Below are 14,957 nucleotides of genomic sequence, written 5' to 3' on the forward strand. Positions count from 1 at the left end.
CAGCTACGATTCCCACTCCTCCCCTGGGTGCCCGGGGGCAGCTTAAACCACCCCACCAACCCACAAGACGCACCTCAGCTGCATCTGGACTCCCTCAGGCCCTCTGAGACAGAAAACACTCAGAAGAAAAGAGAACTTCAGGAAGCAAGTCGCGTCACCAGGTTTCATTCCTGTTCTTAGTCTTCACGGCACTGGGGGAAGGGACTTCACGCCTCCTGGGACTGGTGACCAAGTCCTAGGAAGCAGAGCTGCAGACACAGCGCACAGACTCCAGGAGCCACATGTGTCTGGGACCAGAGCAGGGAAGGGGCCCGGAGCCCCAGGCTGCAGGGAAGCCCCCTCCACGGCCCCCACCATGGGTGAGTGGGGGCTCCGAGGGTGAGCGAACGCAGGAATGAGAGACCTGCAGGGAGACCGGCCTCGGGACCCCCGGAAGGGCTGGAGCAGCCGAGCGGGGCCCGGGGGAGGCAGCTGCCCCTGGTCACGGTGCGGGACGAGTGCGGGACGGAACCCGGGGATGGAACCTGGGGACGGAACCCGGGCAGGGCGCACCGCACCAAGAGCACTGCTGCCTGGGGCTGGGGAGGATGGGGGGCTGCTGGGCCGTTGAGGAGCAGGAGGGGCTGGGGACAGGTGGGGAGGGCTGTGCGTGACCAAGTGATATGGAGGCCGGGGCTGGGTGGGCAGGAGGACCAGCCAGGATGGAAGGAGAGTCTGATGTGAGGACGCAGGGAAGGGAGAGGACCCCAGGGCAGTGAAGGCTCCTGGACAGGCCCGTGGAGCCGGCGTGGGTCCCAGTGCAGGGCCACGTGTGGTGGCTGTTGGTCCCAACTGGGCTGGGGCCGAGCGCAGTGGCAGAGCCAGGCACAGGGCTGCAGGGCCGTCGGGCTCCATGTCCACAGCGGGCAGCACAGCGCTGAGCCCGCAGCCTCCCTGGGACACGGGAGGGCTGACCTGAGCCCAAGCCCTGAGGACCAGGAGCAGGAGCTGGGCAGAGGGCAGGTGACCAAAAACTGGAGGCAGCAAGGGGCCAGAGGAGGGCGTGGGTGGAGGGACAGAGAAGAGCGGAGGGCAAGGGCAGGACCTCCACTGGGAGGGGCCCAGGTGGACAGAGCGCCTCCAGGGGAGAGCTTCCCGGAGGCCGCGGGGCACCTGGCAAGTCCAGGGAGGAGAGCTGAGCCCAGGAAATAAAGGAGTGAGGACTGGAGCTGGGCAGGAGTGAGGAGTCCTGGAAGGGCCAGAGGGGCAGGGGAGGCTGAGATGACAGCCCAGGGACAGGCTTCAGCGAGGCCACAGGTGAGCAGTGGCCGGGAGGGCAAGGGGATGCCCTGGTGCTTTGGGGGAGCAGGTACAGCATATGAGGGTGAGCAGGGGGCCTGGAGCACAGGAGGAGCCCCTGGTGTTTTCAGGGAGCAGGTACAGCTTGTGAGGATGAGCAGGGGGCTGGGAGGAAAGGGGGAGCTCCTGGTGCTTTGGGGGAGCAGGTACAGCTTGTGAGGGTGAGCAGGGGACTGGGACAGCCGGGGGAGCCCCTGGTGTTTTGGGGGAGCAGGTACAGCTTGTGAGGGTGAGCAGGGGCTGGGAGGACAGGGGGCAGCCCCTGGGGCTTTGGGGGAACAGGTACAGCTTGTGAGGGTGAGCAGGGGCCTGGGAGGACAGGGGGCAGCCCCTGGGGCTTTGGGGGAACAGGTACAGCTTGTGAGGGTGAGCAGGGGGCTGGGAGGACAGGGGGAGCCCCTGGTGCTTTGGGGGAACAGGTACAGCTCGTGAGGGTGAGCAGGGGGCTGGGAGGACAGGGGGTGCCCCTGGTGCTTTGGGGGAGCAGGTACAGATTTTGTAGATGAGCAGGGGGCTGGGAGGGCAGGGGGAGCCTCTGGTGCTTTGGGGGAGCAGGTACAGCTTGTGAGGGTGAGCAGGAGGCTGGGAGGGCAGGGGAAGCCCTGGGTGCTTTGGGGGAGCAGGTACAGCTTTTGGGGGTGAGCAGGGGGCTGGGAGGTCAGGGGGAGCCCCTGGTGCTTTGTGGGAGCATGTACAGTTTATGAGGGTGAGCAGGGGGCTAGGAGGGCAGGGGGAGCCCCTGGTGCTTTGGGGGAACAGGTACAGCTCGTGAGGGTGAGCAGGGGGCTGGGAGGGTAGAGGGTGTCCCCAGTGCTTTGGGGGAGCAGGTACAATTTATGAGGGTGAGCAGGGGACTTGGAGCATAGGGGGAGCCCCTGGTATTTTCAGGGAGCAGGTACAGCTTGTGAGGATGAGCAGGAGGCTGGGTGGAAAGGGGGTGCCCCTGGTGCTTTGGGGGAGCAGGTACAGATTTTGTAGATGAGCAGGGGGCTGGGAGGGCAGGGGGAGCCTCTGGTGCTTTGGGGGAGCAGGTACAGCTTGTGAGGGTGAGCAGGAGGCTGGGAGGGCAGGGGAAGCCCTGGGTGCTTTGGGGGAGCAGGTACAGCTTTTGGGGGTGAGCAGGGGGCTGGGAGGTCAGGGGGAGCCCCTGGTGCTTTGGGGGAGCAGGTACAGCTTGTGAGGGTGAGCAGGGAGCTGTGAGGGCAGGGGGAGCCACTGGTGCTTTCAAAGAGTGGGTACATCTTGTGAGGGTGAGCAGGGGCTGGGATTTCAGGGGGCAGCCCCTAGTGCTTTGAGGAGCAGGTACAGGTTATGAGGGTGAGCAGGGGGCTGGGGGGGCAGGGGGAGCCCTGGTGCTCTGGGGGAGCAGGCACAGCTCATGAGGGTGAGCAGGAGGCTGGGAGGGCAGGGGGAGCCCCGGGTGCTTTGTGGGATCAGGTACAGCTTTTGGGGGTGAGCAGGAGGCTGGGAGGGCAGGGGGTGTCCCTGGTGCTTTGGGGGAGCCAATACAGCTTGCAAAGGTGAGAAGGAGGCTGGGAGGGCAGGGGGACCCCTGGTGCTTTGGGGGAGCAGGTACAGTTTGTGAGGGTGAGCAGGGAACTGGGAAATCAGGGGGAGCCCCTGGTGCTTTGGGGGAGCAGGTATAGCTTGTGAGAGTGAGCAGGTACTGGGAGGGCAGGGGGTGCCCCTGGTGCTTTGGGGGAACTGGTACAGCTTTTGGGGGTGAGCAGAGCATGGGAGGAGAGGGGGTTTCCCTAGTGCTTTAGGGGAGCAGCTACAGCTTTCGAGGGTGAGCAGGAGGCTGGGAGGACAGGGGATGCTCTGGTCTTTGGGGGAGTAAGTACAGCTGTTGGGGGTCACCAGGGCCTGGGAGGACAGGGGGCCCCTGGTACTTTGGGAGAGCAGGTACAGCTTTTGGGGGTGAGCAAGGGGCTGGGAGGACAGGGGGAACCCCTGGAGATTTGGGGGATCAGATACAGCTTGTGAGATTGAGCAGGGGGCCGGGAGGGCAGAGGGAGCCCCTGGATATTTGGGGGAGCAGGTACAGCTTGTGGGTGAGCTGAAGGCTAGGAGGACAGAGGGTGTACCTGGAGATTTGGGGGAGCAAATAGAGCTTGTGAGGGTGAGCAGTGGCTGGGGGACAGGGAGTGCCCCTGGATATCTGGGGGAGCAGGTACAGCTTGTGAGGGTGAGCAGGGGCTAGAAGGACAGGGAGGAGCCCCTGGTGCTTTGGGGGAGCAGGCACAGATTATGAGGGTGAGCAAGGGCTGGGAGGACAAGGGGGTCCCTGGTGCTTTGAGGGAGCAGGTACAGCTTGTGAGGGTGAGCAGGGGCTGGGAGGGCAGGAGGTGCCCCTGGAGATTTGGGGGAGCAGGTACAGCTTGTGAGATCGAGCAGGGGGCTGGGAGGGCAGGGTTACCTCAAGAGATTTAGGGGAGCAGGTAGAGCTTCTGGGGATGAGCAGGGGACTGGGAGGACAGGGGGTGCCCTTAGAGATTTGGGGGAGTGGTTACAGCTTCTGGGAATAAGCAAGGGGCTGGGAATTCAGGGAGCTCTCCCAGGGTTTTAGGGGAGCAAAGATTGTACAGCTGAGCAGGGGCTGGGATGTCAGGTCCCTGCCTACGAACTCAGCGGACCATGTGTGTGCTGAGCACTTCAGTAGGAAAGGCTCCTAGGGTGCAAGGGGCCGTTTGTGCTGTGGCGCCAGACGCAGGGACACTGGGCAGTGTGAGCCCTGCAGAGAAGATGGGTCCGAGAGCACAGCCGCCCGGAGCTGAGTCCAGAGGACTGAGACCAGGGGTGTGGGTGCTGGACGAGGGAGAGCGGCGGGGATCAGGGAGCAGGGGCACAGGGCCAGGAGAGCTCAGGCCACAGCTGGTGAGGCAGAGGGCTGAGACAAGGGGTGTGGGCCGCCCCTCAAGCTAACGGGAATGCTGTTTGGTGGAGGGTCTGCATGGAGAACGATGCAAGGAGCAGCAAAGACCCAAGAGGAAGGGCTCTGGGGCTGCAGGGAAGGGGCGCCCTGAGGGCACCGAGTGGGCTGTACTTCCTGGGCCGACGGTCCGCCTGTCCCGGCAGCCTGTGTGGATCAGGAGCCAAAGTGGGGCCGGGCCTGGCACAGTGTGCTTGAAAGGGTGGTGCGAGTGGCCAAGGGGACATGGGGCGCCTGCTCGGTGGTCAGATGGGCTGCAGGCCCAGGAAGCTGACCAGGATGGGGGAGCAGGGGGCACGGGTCAGGCCAGGCACCCACTGGAGGGGAGCGGCCTCGGGGCTCTGATCCAGGAGCCCACACTCACTGACCCCAGCTGTGTCCAGACACCCCAGCTGCCGCGCACAGAGCAGGGTGGCCAGACCATGCCGGCCGGTCGTCAGACTCTGGAAGCACATGGTGGCTGGTCTCAGCCGTGCCCCAGGCCTGGGCACCTGAGGTCCTGCCGGACCCAGCATTCACCCAGCCTCCTCTCTCACAGCCTCCACCACAGCCCCGAAAGTCTACCCTCTGGATTCTTGCTGTGGGGACACGTCCAGCTCCACCGTGACCCTGGGCTGCCTGGTCTCTAGCTACATGCCCGAGCCGGTGACCGTGACCTGGAACTCAGGTGCCCTGACCAGCGGTGTGCACACCTTCCCGGCTGTCCGGCAGGCCTCCGGGCTCTACTCTCTCAGCAGCATCGTGACCGTGCCCGCCAGCACCTCAGGATCCCAGACCTTCACCTGCAACGTAGCCCACCCGGCCAGCAGCACCAAGGTGGACAAGCGTGTTGGTGAGAAGACAGGCCCCGGGGAGGTTGTCCACTCCAGGAGACCAGGGTCAGCCCCCCTGCCTGCAGGACCCCACCCCAGGGATGATGTAAACCAGGCCCCTCGTGTCAGGGGAGGCCTGTCTGTCTTCCTCTCCTGAAGGTCTCTCAGGCTTGGGGAGGGGGTCGTCTGGAGTTTCCACCACATCCAGGGTGGCCGCAGGCTGGACAACGTCCACCCGCCTGGACCCACAGAGGCGGGCCCTGGGCTCAGACCTGCCAAAATCCTCCCCTGCCCTAAGCCCAGCCCCTGGCTTCCTGCTCCTGGTAACCTCCAGTCTGCTTTCTCTGCAGAAGTCCCCAGTAGCAGCTCCAAGTGTCATAAACAGACTTGTAAGTCGGAAAACCTTATTCTCCATCCTACGGATGTGGACAGCACCCAGGAGGACTCGGGGTGTGGGGGTCGAGGGGGATGGCTGCCTGAAATAAATGAAACTCCGATACTAATCCCCTGCCATGTCTCTGCCACTAGGCGTGAGGGGACCGTCTGTCTTCATCTTCCCCCCAAAACCCAAGGACACCCTGATGATCACTGGAAAGCCTGAGGTCACGTGTGTGGTGGTGGACGTGGGACAGGATAACCCCGAGGTCAAGTTCTCCTGGTTCGTGAATGACGTGGAGGTGCACACGGCCAGGACAAAGCCGAAAGAGGAGCAGTTCAACAGCACCTACCGCGTGGTCAGCGCCCTGCCCATCCAACATGATGACTGGAGTCAGGGAAAGGAGTTCAAGTGCAAGGTCAACAACAAAGGCCTCACGGCCCCCATTGTGAGGACCATCTCCAGGACCAAAGGTGGGCCAGGTGGACCGGCCTAGGAGGGTCCTGTGGGCCAATCAGAGTGACCGCTGTGCTAACAGCCTTTCCTGTCCCCACAGGGCAGGCCCTGGAGCCGCAGGTGTACGTCCTGGCCCCACCCCGGGAAGAGCTCAGCAAAAACACGGTCAGCCTCACCTGCCTGATCACCGGCTTCTACCCAGACTACATCGCCGTGGAGTGGCAGAGAGACCGGCAGCCTGAGTCGGAGGGCAAGTACGGCACGACCCCACCCCAGCTGGACGCCGACGGCTCCTACTTCCTGTACAGCAGGCTCAGGGTGAACAAGAGCAGCTGGCTAGAAGGAGACAGCTACACGTGTATAGTGATGCATGAGGCTCTGCACAATCACTACACACAGAAGTCCATCTCTAAGTCTCCGGGTAAATGAGCCACACGTCCCTGCACCAGCAAGCCCTCACCCAACCCACCCCCCGGGCTCCAGGTCCAGTCAGGACCCCCAGCCCCTCCCTGTGTGCATTCCTCCTGGGCCGCCGTGAATAAAGCACCCAGTGCCGCCCTGGGACCCTGCAACGCTGTGCTGGTTCTTTCCGAGGCAGAGCCCTGGTGACTGCCAGGCCTGCGGGGGGTGGCTGGGCCGACTCTGGGCCACTTTGTTCACCATTTTGGGGGGATCTGACTCCCAATCCCCAAGGCCAGACACACACCGAGTGGGTCCAGCAGGCCACCTGGGGGCTGCCCGAGGCCGCGGAGGGGCTTGGCCAGAGGCGCAGCTCCATGGCCCCCTCCAGCCACCACCTGCCGGGCCGGACTCTGGACAGGAATGGGGGAAGCCCCCGAGACCCTCAGGGATTGAGGCCCAATGCTTCCCGCCTCTGCTTCAGCCCACGCTGTGGGGCAGGGCCTCATCCTTGTCCCCAGGCCCCTGTCCCTGGGTGTCCAGCATCCATGTGTCCACTCTGGACCTGCCTGGGAGCCAGGCGTGCCCGGGGGTGGCCCTGCATCACCTCAGGCTCCCGAGGTCAGGCCTCACTCTCCCCCATCCAGGAGGCTCTCCCTGCCCGGGGCCAGGCCTGTGCGCTCACGGGGATGTCATCCCTGTGCCTGAAAGGGGCCCCGGCCGGAGCCCTGAACGTCCAGGCCAGGGACCTACCTGCTCCCTGCGGCCTCTGAGCCCAGAGCCCCGCACACACACAAGACAGCCCACACCCAGCCTCCTCCACACACACTCAGGTGCCCACCTGAGCACAGTTCACCCCCGTCACACACCCACGACCCCTGCACACACTCAGGTCTCACACTCAGGTATCCATGGGGCGAACCCCCAGGCCCAGACCCAGAGCTGGTTCTCGTGAGCCCTCACAGTGGACACCAGCTGGTCCCCACCCTCCAGCGCCCATGGGCTTCTCAGCAGCCCTTCCCCACACTGACCACACTGACCAGATCAGACATCCGTCCCTCGCCTCCCCTGGGGCACCCACGCCCCTCCCTCGCAGGCTGAGATCCCCCCTCAGCCCCTCAGCCCGGCACCCTCACCCTCGGGCACCGGGACACAGCCCGGCGCTGTCTGCCCTCCCTCCCCAGGGCCAGGGCCCAGGCACATGTGCTCTGCTGACCCTCCCAGTTCCGCTGACCCTCCTGGCTCCAGGCCTGGCCCCCAGGGCAGAGAAGGCCGGGAACTGAGCCTCTGTCCTGCGGGGAGGTGGGATCTGGGCCCCAGGTCAGGGCGCAGCTCAGGATGGGAGCAGGACCCCACAGGCCAGGCCCAGACAGCGGCCAGGGCTGGAGGGGTGGGGGCTGGGGCTGGGGCCCAGAGACTGACCTCAGGTGACCCCTGCCCAGCCCACCTTCCCCCCAGAGGGAGCCCTGCCCCGAGGCCCCGATGACCCTGCCCAGCCCCCCGTGGGCAGAGACAGCACTGACCACCCCTCCCTGTGCAGACCTGCGCCTGGAGGAGGAGAGCTGTGCGGACGCCCAGGACGGGGAGCTGGACGGGCTCTGGACGACCATCTCCATCTTCATCACGCTCTTCCTGCTCAGCGTCTGCTACAGCGCCACCGTGACCCTCTTCAAGGTGGGGGGACACCCCACTGGGCCCTCGGGCCCCCTGTCTGTCCCCAGGGTCCCCTCAGTGTCCCTCCCCGTCCACTGACTGTCCCTCACTGCCCACTCACTGTCCACTCCCTGTCCCTGGGAGCAGCCCAGGTGAATTCCAGGCTGCACTCATCCCACTCCCCCCGACAGGTGAAGTGGATCCTCTCATCAGTGGTGGAGCTGAAACAGTCGATCACTCCCAACTACCGAAACATGATCGGGCAGGGCGCCTAGAGCTCCTGTGGGCCACGTCCGGGGCCAACCCAGACCTGACTGGACCACTTCCGTCTGCTCGTGCCTCTCAGCCTGTGCCAGGTCTGTTCCATTGCCTTATGAACTCGCTGACCCTTGAGCTCACAGCCACTTTTGCCTGTACCTCAGAACTCTGGCATTGTGGCCACCACTGTCTGCCCCAGCCCCCCTCACAGACCTGAGTGGACAGCAGGTGATGCCCCAACCTGAGCTGATGGATGCCAAGGGCCTCTGCACAGCTTGCAAGACACCATTGCTGTTACATGCCCTACTAAGAATGCATGTGTCCAGGGCTGTCTGCACAGGGCACCGGCATCTTGTCCAGGCCGGGATCCAGACCAAAGATCCCTGGAGGAAGCCTCTGTGTCAGATCCTTGGGAACAGATGTCCTGCAGGGACCCAGCCTCCCAGCAGGGAAGCTCCTGGGAATACCACTAATGGTTACTCAGGTCACCTCCACTAAGGACGCTGCTACAAGCAGGGCCTGGGCCCACGGCTTCTGCAGGAGCCCTGGTGGGGGAAGGGGTGACGTCCAGCCAGACGGACAGCCTGGAGAGGGGCCTGGTGACTGGTCCCCAGTGCACAGAGCTGGAGGGTCTCCCAGAATACAGGACGGCAGGGCAGCCAGTCCATCCTGTGGCCAACAGCCTGACGTGTCCCGCAAGAGCTCAGCCTACACCGAGGGCGGGGGTGAGAGGCGAGACCAGAGACCCACAAAAGCCAAGCCCCAGGCCCCGGAGCCCTGCCTCGCCTCCCAGTACAGACTCTCCCGTCATTGCAGTAATGTGCATGGGTGTCTCTGGATGGGAGGCACTGCCCCCAGGACTGGAAGGAAGGACCACAGTCTCGGAGCTTGGGAAGCTTCTTCTGTATAATGTGGGGGCCTGTTCATTCTCTTTGCTGTCTCTTTATCTGTTTAATGACAATAAAGCAACTGGGCAGTCTCCGTATGTTGACACACCTTCTCCCTTCGCAGAGTCCACAGCCTGGCCACCCCACCCCCACTGGCCCCTAGGCTTCCTGCCCCCCTCCACCTGCACCTAGAGTCCCTGTTCCCTATCCCTACCTGACCCTGGGGTGCCTGCTCCACACCCCATCCCCCCATGGTGTCTGCCCCACACCCCACACCCACTCTTGGGCATCCCACCCCCACCCCCAACCACCCCTGGCGTTGCTGCCCCCACCCCATACACACCCCTAAGGCTCCCACTCCCCCTTGCAGGCAGAGGCCAGCCTGGCTCCAGGGGAGCCACAGACAAGTGCCCTGTGTTGGGTGGTCAGCACAGGAGGCTGTAAGAAACACCACAGGGCACCCCTCCTCACACATTCCCTCTGTCAATTTTAAAGCATTCACAACCGAAAAATTAAGAGTTATGTTTAACTGGGTGGGAATTTTTAGGACTTCATGCCCGGGTGCAGCACCTCAAGCACCCTGAAAGAACTGCTATGAGGGCAGGGGAGGAGACTGCAGTAGAAGTTTGCAACAAAGGGCAGGCAAGCTGAGTGTCGAAAGGTTATTGTTAATTAAATAAAACCAGAAGCCCGAGTTAAGGGGTTTAGCGCTTTTCTGTATACCTGAAGATATGAGTCTGGGTTCGCTGTCAGGGTTCTTTCGTATGCACCTTAGCTATCCTGGGGCCAGCACCCTGCGTTTTCACATCCTGAGTTCCCTAGGACTCACCATAGGGAGAGGCTGCAGCCTGCAGGCTTCTAGAAGGCAACTGTTCTTCTCTCTCCTGAGTGCCCTCAGGGCCACTGGCTCACCCTGGAGGGCTGCAATCGCTGATAACCGTGGCATTCTCATTTACGGATAGGGCAGGAAATACTCCATTTCTCACCCTAACTCGGCACATTCCCCATGATGCCCAAAGCCCAATGGGGCTGCTTGCCCTTGAGCCACTCCAGCTGAACCCATGTGAGCCTGAGGTCACACACACACACACACACACACACACCCCTCTGTCAGGGTGTCGCCTACTGTGCACACACCTCCATCTGCATCTACACACACACACACACACCCCTCTGTCAGGGTGTCACCTACTGTGCATACACCTCCATCTGCATCTACACACACACACACATCCCTCTGTCACGGTTTCACCTACTGTGCATACACCTCCATCTGCATCTACACACACACACACCCCATCTGTCACGGTGTCACCTACTGTGCACACACCTCCATCTGCATCTATACACACACACACACACCCCTCTGTCACGGTGTCAACTACTGTGCACACACCTCCATCTACATCTACACACACACACATACACCCCTCTGTCAGGGTGTCGCCTACTGTGCACACACCTCCATCTATATCTACACACACACACATACACCCCTCTGTCAGGGTGTCACCTACTGTGCATACACCTCCATCTGCATCTACACACACACACACATCCCTCTGTCACGGTTTCACCTACTGTGCACACACCTCCATCTGCATCTACACACACACACACACACACCCCTCTGTCAGGGTGTCACCTACTGTGCATACACCTCCATCTGCATCTACACACACACACACACAACCCCCTCTGTCACGGTGTCAACTACTGTGCACACACCTCCATCTACATCTACACACACACACATACACCCCTCTGTCAGGGTGTCACCTACTGTGCATACACCTCCATCTGCATCTACACACACACACATACACCCCTCTGTCAGGGTGTCACCTACTGTGCATACACCTCCATCTGCATCTACACACACACACACATCCCTCTGTCACGGTTTCACCTACTGTGCATACACCTCCATCTGCATCTACACACACACACACACCCCGTCTGTCATGGTGTCACCTACTGTGCACACACCTCCATCTGCATCTATACACACACACACACACCCCTCTGTCAGGGTGTCACCTACTGTGCATACACCTCCATCTGCATCTACACACACACACACATCCCTCTGTCACGGTTTCACCTACTGTGCATACACCTCCATCTGCATCTACACACACACACACACCCCGTCTGTCACGGTGTCACCTACTGTGCACACACCTCCATCTGCATCTATACACACACACACACACCCCTCTGTCAGGGTGTCACCTACTGTGCATACACCTCCATCTGCATCTACACACACACACACATCCCTCTGTCACGGTTTCACCTACTGTGCATACACCTCCATCTGCATCTACACACACACACACCCCGTCTGTCACGGTGTCACCTACTGTGCACACACCTCCATCTGCATCTATACACACACACACACACCCCTCTGTCAGGGTGTCACCTACTGTGCATACACCTCCATCTGCATCTACACACACACACACATCCCTCTGTCACGGTTTCACCTACTGTGCATACACCTCCATCTGCATCTACACACACACACACACCACGTCTGTCACGGTGTCACCTACTGTGCATACACCTCCATCTGCATCTATACACACACACACACACCCCTCTGTCAGGGTGTCACCTACTGTGCATACACCTCCATCTGCATCTACACACACACACACATCCCTCTGTCACGGTTTCACCTACTGTGCATACACCTCCATCTGCATCTACACACACACACACCCCGTCTGTCACGGTGTCACCTACTGTGCACACACCTCCATCTGCATCTATACACACACACACACACCCCTCTGTCACGGTGTCAACTACTGTGCACACACCTCCATCTACATCTACACACACACACATACACCCCTCTGTCAGGGTGTCGCCTACTGTGCACACACCTCCATCTACATCTACACACACACACACACACACCCCTCTGTCAGGGTGTCACCTACTGTGCATACACCTCCATCTGCATCTACACACACACACACATCCCTCTGTCACGGTTTCACCTACTGTGCATACACCTCCATCTGCATCTACACACACACACACACCCCGTCTGTCACGGTGTCACCTACTGTGCACACACCTCCATCTGCATCTATACACACACACACACACCCCTCTGTCAGGGTGTCACCTACTGTGCATACACCTCCATCTGCATCTACACACACACACACATCCCTCTGTCACGGTTTCACCTACTGTGCATACACCTCCATCTGCATCTACACACACACACACACCCCGTCTGTCACGGTGTCACCTACTGTGCACACACCTCCATCTGCATCTATACACACACACACACACCCCTCTGTCAGGGTGTCACCTACTGTGCATACACCTCCATCTGCATCTACACACACACACACATCCCTCTGTCACGGTTTCACCTACTGTGCATACACCTCCATCTGCATCTACACACACACACACCCCGTCTGTCACGGTGTCACCTACTGTGCACACACCTCCATCTGCATCTATACACACACACACACACCCCTCTGTCACGGTGTCAACTACTGTGCACACACCTCCATCTACATCTACACACACACACATACACCCCTCTGTCAGGGTGTCGCCTACTGTGCACACACCTCCATCTGCATCTACACACACACACACACACACCCCTCTGTCAGGGTGTCACCTACTGTGCATACACCTCCATCTGCATCTACACACACACACACATCCCTCTGTCACGGTTTCACCTACTGTGCATACACCTCCATCTGCATCTACACACACACACACACCCCTCTGTCAGGGTGTCGCCTACTGTGCACACACCTCCATCTGCATCTACACACACACACGCCCCTCTGTCATGGTGTCACCTACTGTGCACACACCCCATCTGCATCTACACACACACACACCCCGTCTGTCACGGTGTCACCTACTGTGCACACACCTCCATCTGCATCTACACACACACACACACACCCCTCTGTCAGGGTGTCACCTCCTGTGCACACACCCCATCTGCATCTACACACACACACACACACCCCTCTGTCAGGGTGTCACCTCCTATGCACACACCCCATCTGCATCTACACACACACACACACACACACACCCCTCTGTCACGGTGTCACCTACTGTGCACACACCTCCATCTGCATCTACACACACACCCCTCTGTCAGGGTGTCACCTCCTGTACACACACCTCCATCTGCATCTACACACAGACACCTGTCAATGTCATCTGGCATATGCACGCCTCCATCTGTGTCTATAGACACACACACACAACTGTCAGTGTTTCACCTCCTGTATACACACGCCCATCTGCATACACACACCTATCAGTGTGTCCAGTCCTGTACATACATCTCCATCTTCAATGACACACACACACACCTGTCCTGCCCTCCAGGCCACAGAACTTTCTGGACTCAGGCTACATGGGGCCACATGGGAGGACATGGCAGTGACCTGCTAAAGGACAGGTTTCGAAACATGGTCTGAGGATGAGCGGATACATAAAAGACACTTCTCACAGTTTAACTCATTCATTAGTGGGTCACACCCAGTTCAAAGGAGAATTCAGATTATCACATGTAATATAGTAAAATCAAGGATGCAGAAATGAGTTGGCAGGGACTTCCTTGGTGATCCAGGGGTTAAGATTCCGCCTTGCAATGCAGGGGACACAGGTTAGACCCTTGGTTGGGGAACTAAGATCACACATGCCGTGGTGCAACTTTGCCCGCACACCACAACTGCTGAGCCCACATGCCACAACGAAAGATCCCGTGCCAAGACTAAGAATGGCACAGCCAAATAAACGAATGCCTTCTGGAGGGGCATTCCTCACGGCTCAGTGGCAAAGAATCTGCCTGCCCCTGCAGGAGACGCGAGTTCCCTCCCTGACCCAGGAAGATCCCACATGCCCTAGACAACTAACCCTGGGAGCCACAACTATTGACCCTGTGCTCTGGAGCCCAGGAGCCGCAACTACCGAAGCCCACGCACCCTGGAGCCCATGCTGCACAAGAGAAGCCGCCGCAGTGAGAAGCCTGCGCACCGCCTCTAGAAAGTAGCACCCACTCACCGCAACAGCAGAGACCCAGCACAGCAAAAATTAAACAAATACAAATGTTTTAAGAGAAATGAGTTCTAAATGGGAGGCAGGGAAGAAACAACTGTCCTTCCAAAACAGAGAATTTGCATTGCCATCAATTATCCACGGCTTATGGAGTTATGAAGTAGCTCAAAGACAGTGAAAATCGTAGAGCCCTCTAGGGTCAGACAACCTTGAAGGGAATGCAAGACAACACCTTGTTTTCCACAGAAGACACAAGAAGTAGCCTTTTGACCCACTGCCAAGTCTTTCACAGTTCCTCCTACATATACAACAGAAATAGATCCAGAATATAGAGAGAGCTCCTACAAACCAATCAGAAAAATCAAACAGTTTGGCAGAGAAGTGGTAAAGAGAATTAAACAGATGTTTCACAAAAGATGTCCCAACAGCTCAAACATTTGAAAGGAAACATGCTGGTTACCAGAGAAATGAAAGTGAAAAACCACATCAGAGAAAGTAGTTCTGATTCCAGGACACGTGGGGCAGCTTGGCCCAGACTAACCCCTTGCAAATAATAATTATAAACTGTGGCAGGAAAAAACTATCCTAAAAAAGGATCTGAAGGCACTGGGGAATGCCCAAAAGGCACTGGAGACCCTTTGAAAGGTTAGTCTGAGGAGGTACCTGTGACCTGGCGCCCGGTATAGCTAGGACATGAGCAGGAACTGCAGTCAGCATGAGGGGCGCATCACAGGGCTGCATGCAAGGGCAGCTGGAACTTAGAGACATCC

The 14,957-nt window shown here is 59.5% G+C and overlaps 2 gene segments (V, D, J or C); both read left to right on the forward strand.

Moving 5' to 3' along the window:
- The first annotated feature begins 334 nt into the window (after positions 1-334).
- The window catches only part of LOC110139667 (immunoglobulin heavy constant alpha 2-like), a 46,416-nt gene continuing 31,793 nt past the window's right edge, over positions 335-14,957 (forward strand). The window contains 1 exon segment of the C gene segment in view: positions 335-359. Within this exon segment, the coding sequence occupies positions 356-359 (4 nt within the window).
- On the forward strand, positions 7,781-9,209 carry LOC139034205 (immunoglobulin heavy constant gamma 1-like). The segment is given in 2 exon segments: positions 7,781-7,987; positions 8,158-9,209. Coding segments are annotated over 2 exon segments (276 nt in total).

This window comes from Odocoileus virginianus, unplaced genomic scaffold (genome assembly GCF_023699985.2).
Source record: "Odocoileus virginianus isolate 20LAN1187 ecotype Illinois unplaced genomic scaffold, Ovbor_1.2 Unplaced_Contig_44, whole genome shotgun sequence".
NCBI lineage: Eukaryota > Metazoa > Chordata > Mammalia > Artiodactyla > Cervidae > Odocoileus > Odocoileus virginianus.